Source organism: Colobus angolensis, unplaced genomic scaffold (assembly GCF_000951035.1).
Source record: "Colobus angolensis palliatus isolate OR3802 unplaced genomic scaffold, Cang.pa_1.0 Scaffold25, whole genome shotgun sequence".
In the NCBI taxonomy this organism is placed as follows: domain Eukaryota; kingdom Metazoa; phylum Chordata; class Mammalia; order Primates; family Cercopithecidae; genus Colobus; species Colobus angolensis.
This window is the reverse complement of record NW_012115710.1, coordinates 2,105,797-2,113,279: the sequence shown is the minus strand read 5'-3', so window position 1 is coordinate 2,113,279 and position 7,483 is coordinate 2,105,797. Positions and strand designations below refer to the sequence as shown.

General features: G+C 39.6%; 1 protein-coding gene across 1 annotated transcript in view; it reads right to left on the bottom strand.

Moving 5' to 3' along the window:
• Window positions 1–1,146: 1,146 nt before the first annotated feature.
• Window positions 1,147–7,483, bottom strand: part of LOC105514836 — an 87,553-nt gene continuing 81,216 nt past the window's right edge. The window contains exons 17-19 of the mRNA XM_011946493.1: window positions 5,338–5,478; window positions 4,975–5,070; window positions 1,147–3,826 (exon numbers count right to left, since the gene is read on the bottom strand). Of these exons, the coding sequence (XP_011801883.1) occupies window positions 1,866–3,826; window positions 4,975–5,070; window positions 5,338–5,478 (2,198 nt within the window). The 3' untranslated portion in view covers window positions 1,147–1,865. The remainder of the gene's footprint in view (window positions 3,827–4,974; window positions 5,071–5,337; window positions 5,479–7,483) is intronic.

Below are 7,483 nucleotides of genomic sequence, written 5' to 3'. Positions count from 1 at the left end.
TTGTGCTCACACAAAGCCTGTGTGCACAAATGTTCATAGGATTTTTATTTGTGAAAATAAGAAAAACTGGAAACCACCCTAAAGTCCTTCAGTGGGTGAATAAACAAATTGTGGTATATTCATATCATAGATTATTAGTCACCAATAAAAATAAAATAAAGATACACAAAACAATTTGGATGGATTTCAGGTTAATTTGCTTTAGGTCAAATAGCCAATACCAAAAGGGTACATGCTATGTGATTCCGTTTTTATAACATGCTACTAATGACAAAACTAAAGATGAAAAGATTTCTGATTGCCAAGGGTTAGGGTTGAGGAGAGGTTGTGACTATAAAAAGGTAGCACGAGGGAGTTTGCACTGATGCAAAATTCTGAATCTCGATTGTGGAGGTGGTGACATGAATCAATATATGTGATAAGATTTCTTAAAGCTACATATAAAAACCAAACAAAAATGCACGCATGTTAAAACTGGTGATTTCCAAATAAATTCTGTAGTTAACAGTATTGTAACCATTTCACTTTCCTGTATTTGGTAATGAACTATGCTTATGTAAGGTGTCATCTTTGGAAGAAGCTGGGTTAAGGGCATTCAAGAATCCTGGAATATTTTGGTAAGATTTTGTGAATCTAAACTTATTTCAAAATAAAAACTTACAAACACATCTTATTTATATTAATTTCATAACACCTGATGTTACTTATAAACTTAAACACATTCAAGTATGTTCAATTACACTTGTGAATTGAATATACTGTATCCAGTTTCATTCTGAAGTACTTGTTATTCTGAAATAACACAAACTTAGAACCAAAGAAATGCAGGAGTTAATCATATAACAAAGGCCGGGCACGGTGGCTCAAGCCTGTAATCCCAGCACTTTGGGAGGCCAAGACGGGCGGATCACGAGGTCAGGAGATCGAGACCATCCTGGCTAACATGGTGAAACCCCGTCTCTACTAAAAATACAAAAACTAGCTGGGCGAGGTGGCGGGCGCCTATAGTCTCAGCTACTTGGGAGGCTGAGGCAGGAGAATGGCGTAAACCCGGGAGGCGGAGCTTGCAGTGAGCTGAGATCTGGCCACTGCACTCCAGTCCGGGCGACAGAGCAAGACTCTGCCTCAAAAAAAAAAAAAAATCATATAACAAAATGAGGCAGGCAAAAAATATTCATATATTGTATACAATATTAAATTTTAATTCATGATTAGAGGAAGTCACAATTTAAAATGTATAAAATCAGTGACAAGGCAACTAGAAATATGACTCAAGGTATCCTGTTCCCAAATGCACACAAGGCTATTATCTTCTAAGGTTAGAATTGTGACAGAAAGCTCTCATCCATCATTTTGCCAAGGCTTCTTTCTTGCATTAAGTACTCTGATACTTTCCTTAGTCTTGTACATTGTTTTCATAAATTATTTTCTGCATTATTTCCTGGCACATGATGAGGCAAAACATTTTATTGAAAACCCTGCCATATTCACTGCCAGAGGAAAGTATTTCTCCAGTGTGAACTCTCTCAATCTATTGAGGTTTTATTTTTGGGCAAAGACTTTCCTATAATTATTACATTTCCACCAATTAGTAGTTTATTCATGATCTATGATCACTTCTGAGGGGGTTTATCTTCCCACCAAAGGTTTTCATAGTCTGCCACATTCATAGCGTTTTTCTCAGTATACAATTTTTAGACATAATGTCCTAAAATATTTTCTCAAATGTTTTGTACTGTTTTCTCTGACACAAAATATGAGGTAATTGATCACTAAACAAACAAACATAGTCTGCATTCACAAAATTACTCTTCTTTGCAGATATCTTGAGGGCCTATATCTGGCAAGAGGCTTTCCCAAAATGACTACCTGTGAATTCTCTTGTGTTTAACAAGGATAGACAAGTGGGCAAAAGCTTTCCCACAATCACTACATCCATAGGGCCTCTCTCCTGTATGTTTTCTTTGATGAACATTGAGCCCTGACTTTGTAGTGAAGGCTTTCCCACAGTCACTGCATTTGTACGGTTTCTCTCCCGTGTGAATTCTCTGATGTGTAATAAGATCATTTTTGCGCAAAGAGAATTTTCCACATTCTGTGCATGCAAAGGAAGTCTTTCCTGTGTGAAATCGCTCATGTTGTATGAGGCATGTCTTCTTCCTGAAGGTTTTATCACATTCATTGCATTTGTATGGCTTCTCTCCAGTATGAGTTTGCTGATGTATACCAAGAGTACTCTTCATGGTGAAGCCCTTTCCACATTCATTGCATATATAAGGTTTCTCCCCAGTATGAGTTCGCTGATGTGCAATGAGCATGCTTTTGCCAGTTAAGCCTTTGCCACATTCACTGCATACATAGGGTTTCTCTCCTGTATGAGTGCGCCGATGTACATTGAGATGACTCTTCTCAGTGAAGCCTTTTCCACACTCATTGCAAATATAAGGTTTCTCTCCCGTATGAGTTCGTTGATGTCCCATTAGCCGGATCTTTGCTGGAAAGCCTTTTCCACACTCACCACATACATAGGGTTTTTCTCCAGTATGAGTTCGCTGATGCACAATAAGGCGGCTCTTCACAGTGAAACCTTTTCCACAATCATTGCATGTATATGGCTTCTCTGCAGTATGAGTTCGTTGATGTACAATGAGGTCACTCTTCATGGTGAAACCTTTTCGACATTCGGTGCATACATAGGGTTTCTCTCCAGTATGTGTTCGCTGATGTCTGATGAGTGGGCTCTTTAAGGCAAAGCCCTTTCCACACTCATTGCACTTATAAGGTTTCTCTCCAGTATGAGTTCGTTCATGTACCATGAGACAGTGCTTCATTGAAAAGCCTTTTCCACATTCACTGCATGTATATAATTTCTCTTCTGTATGAGTTTGCTGATGTGTGATAAGACTGTTCTTCAAGGTGAAGCCTTTCCCACATTTATCGCATATAAAGGGTTTCTCACCAGTATGAGTTCGATGATGTGCAGTAAGACGCCTCTTCTCAATGAAGCCTTTTCCACATTCACTACATATATAAGGTTTTTCTCCTGTATGAGTTTTCTGATGTGTAGTGAGACTGAACTTTGTAGAGAAGGCCTTCCCACATACACTGCATCCATGGGGTTTCTCTCCTGTATGAGTTCGTTGATGATAAATGAGCCGACACTTCTTGATGAAGGCTTTCCCACATTCACTACATGTGTAAGGTTTCTCTCCCATATGAGTTTTCTGATGTATATTGAGCTGTGATTTCTTGAGGAAAGTTTTGTCACATTCAGTGCATTCATAATGTATCAGTCCTGTATGAGTTCTCTGATGGTCCATTAGCCTGGATTTTCTGGAGAAAGCTTTCCCACATATACTGCATACATGAGGTTTTTCTCCAGTGTGAACTCTCTGATGATCAATAAACTGAGACAACTTGAGGAAGGCTTTCCCACATTCACTGCATACATGGGCATTCTCTATGTCATGAGTTCTCTGTTGCTTAACGACCTGGGACTTATTAATAGGTTTTGCAATTGCAAGAAACTTCATTTCAGTATAAAATTGTTTATGGTTAGCATGAAAAAGGGATTTCCCATCTCCATTAAACTCAGCAGAATTCTTCAGGCCACAGCTCCTTTTCTGGTTTTCAAAACTTAAATTTGATTTTAAAGGTTTTTCATGTAAGTCAAAGACATCAGGATCTTGCTTCAGCAGGAGATGACTTTTGTTCTGATTAACACTATTTCCAAACATAACCTGTTCATAGCATTGTTTCACACTCTTCTGAATACTTTGATTTTGCAAGTGATGCTGCAGAGGATCATCAATTTTCCTGATTTCTAGGAAAGAAGAGAACAGTCAATCACTCCATCTTCTTGTTTTGAAATAAACTATTTAAACTATTTTTAAAAACTGCCTTGGTGTGAGGTGACTCTTTAGTGAAAACCCTATTTTATTTATTTGTTTTTTGTGTGTAAGCAATAAAGCTTTTTAATAACCTGGGTGCAGGCATACTGAGTCTGAAACCAGGTGCAAGCTTTCAGGCTGAGGTGGGAGGATCGCTTGAGCCCAGGAGGTCAAGGCTGCAGTGAGCCTGGGTGACAGATGAGACCTTGTTTCCAAAAAAAAAAAAAAAAAGGAATGGAGAAACTCAGTATTCAGTACAGGAGGAATAAGAGAACTTAAGAATCACATAGATGCCAATTAGAGACCAGGTTATCATGGGCACAGCATCCAGAGTGGAGAAAATGAGGGAGAATAATGATTCCCAGAGTGGGAATAATGAAGGAAAATTATTATTTTCCTACTAGGGCAGGAAGATGCAGTAGTCAGAAAAAAGTCATGAGTGCAAAGGTCTCTCTTTCTGGAGAGTCCTGGAAAGTGGAATTTCATAGCAAGAGAGGTAATACACAAGCAGAAACAGAGTGACAGTAGATGAGAAAAAGCAGATTTGAAAATCCTAAGAAGATAATTATGTAGACAAAAACAAGATGTGTATAAAATAAACAAAGACGAAATTTCAAGGAAAAAAAAGTGGGGGCCGGGCATAGTGGCTCACGCCTCTAATCTCAGCACTTCGGGAGGCCAAGGCGGGCAGATCATGAGGTCAAGAGATCAAGACCAATATGGTGAAACCCCATTTCTACTAAAAATACAAAAATTAGCTGGGCATGGTGGCACGTGCCTGTAGTCCCAGTTACTCGGGAGGCTGAGGCAGGAGAATCCCTTGAACCCGGGAGGCAGAGGTTGCAGTGAGCCAAGATCGTGCCACTGCACTCCAGCCTGGTGACAGAGCGAGTCTCCATTTCCAAAAAAAAAGAAAGAAAGTGGGGCATATTTTCCATACTACAACAAAAAAGAGCTCTTTCTGGGAAGAAGGAGTCATGGAGGGGCTGTTGCTGTGTCTTCAGATGCCCTCAATGCTTTGACGTCTGCTCTGTGTGAGCAGAACATGTCTGTGGCTGTCCACCTGGCTGGTCCTCTCACTCACCACAGCAGATTCGAGTGTAGATTTCATCTTCTGTTGTGCAAGGTTCTTCTCCTTGTTCCAACTTGGATAGTGCATCTGGTTTGCTGGCTTGATACCCTGTTCATGGGAAATGACAGAAGATTTAGACAAATCGAATGGGGCTGGCAATGTTGAAAAAGGAGAGTGCTACATTTTAAGAACTACACAGGTGTCAAATCTGTAACATCAAGGCTTTTCTGTCACAAGAAGGTAGATTATACTCTCTTGCATGGGGCAAGAGAATGATGTGAGAATCCACCACTTCAGAGTACTGCAGGTAATCAGCTGAGAAAGGAAGGCCATTGACTGGGCGCCCTCTGAGGGACACAGGGCAGCTGTCCTCACCCACTGCCACCAGGTTGCTGTAGTTCTCCAACATCACGTCCCGGTACAGGTCCTTCTGAGCAGGGCCCAGGAGCTGCCACTCCTCCCAGGTGAAATCCACAGCCACATCCTCCAGTGTTAGGGATTCCTGTAATAACAGTCCTGTTTAATGAAGTGATATTCTTTTGGTGATAGGAAAAGAATGTCAAGGAAGTCATTCTGCTCATTTTCCCCATATAGGAAGCTGGTGGGGTTTTTTCTCAGTACATTGTGACAGAATAAGAATCCTAGTAAAATATTCTGTAATTGTGCAGTCATCCATTCATTCAACAACGTTGAAAAGTCAAAGAAATGTCTGTAATACACAACTATCCAATCCTCTTGCTAATGAAAGAACATCTATAATATATAGCATCTATTTCCCAATATCAAACTAGTTATAAGTATATGCCAGTTACAAGTAGATGAATAATACAGATTCTTAAATTCACTATGAGCTTTCAGGCCAATATCAAACTCTGTAATGAAGACATGGCAGATGCCAGTATCACCAGACAATACATACTAAATAACTATAGTTAATATAGTTAACCATATTATTATTTTATTCTGAATGATATAAAAGAAACTAAAACATGTATAAAGCACAAAGATTATTAGATGATTAAGCAAATTTATTTTTTTGTTTGCTTGTTTTGTTTTTTTGAGATGGAGTCTCACTCTGTTGCTTAGGCTGGAGTGCAGTGGCACAATCTCAGCTCACTGCAACCTCTGCCTCCCGGGTTCAAGCAATTGTCCTGCCTCAGCCTCCCTAGTAGCTGGGATTACAGGTGCACGCCACCACACCTGGCTAATTTTTGTATTTTTAGTAGACATGAGGTTTCGCCATGTTGGCCAGGCTGGTCTCATACTCCTGACCTCAGGTGATCCACCCGCCTTGGCCTTCCAAAGTGCTGGGATTACAGGCGTGAGCCACAGCGCCTGGCCATGATTAAGCAAATTTGGAAAAAAAAAAATCCTTAGAATATATATGTAGACACATGTATCCACACAAATTCATATGTATGTGTATGTTATTAGACAGCGTTAATAACATTAAATACAATGAAGAAACAGCTACAAGAAATCTACTTTTGCATTTATGAGAAGGCTGCAGTTAAGAACACCAACTACCACAACACCTTTGTGAAGAACTATCAAAGATATATGTGAGTCTCAGAATTATATGCCATGAAACATTAACATCCCTCAAGAAACTGGTCCGCTTTCTCACAGCTGATGTAACTTACCATGATCCTCTTGTATAGCGGTCAGAGATACTAGAGGTAAGTTTACAGTCAATGTAACCTATGGGGTCCCACACAGTCACAAATTCCAACATGAATCATGTAGTACGAATCCTATGAATAATATATCCCTGATCCTTCTTTGCCCAGATTTCTCCAGGTCTCGATATTTCCAATTTATACTTTTCTGATTAATTACCTTGATTTTTACAAGACTTTAAAAATACAATGGAGAATAAAGGAAGGAATAAAACAAACCAAAAGTCACCTGGGCCTGCATCATTGTCTCCTAAATTTGGGAAATGACTGCTAACTTGGACATTCTGTATTTGTCTCTTCTGAATCAGCTCTAAATTTCTGTTCAGAAACTTCAATCGTCAATCAAGGATGTCCCCAGCAACGATGACACCCAAGTCTTGGAAACTCTGCCTCCTTCCTTCACTTGATTTCTCTTGTTCTCAGCACCTGTGGGGTGAAGAGCAAATTACTCTGAGTGGTACATTCTTTTTAAGCCCAGATGTTGTCACTGTTCCTATATGCTCACCTTAAATCAAGGCCGCCAAATATCTGTCTGTCCTTTTATTTAGTGCTCCAGAAGCTTTTATATCTGGGCTAGTAAAACATAACATTCTGAGTATAGGGGAGGTACAGCACCCTTCTATATAAAGTTGACATGGTATGATTACTGCTAGTAAGTGAAAGAGAATGTGGGAAAAAGAATCATCACAACGTGATGCCCAGCAGGAGGGCAATCCTCAGGCAGATCAGTTTTAGGAAAGAAGTCACATAGACAGCTAAGATGTACACATTTTGTCTTTAAAACCATGTGTACCCATCTACCTTTTCCAGAGGTCTTTTTACATTCCTTTTTTTTTTTTTTT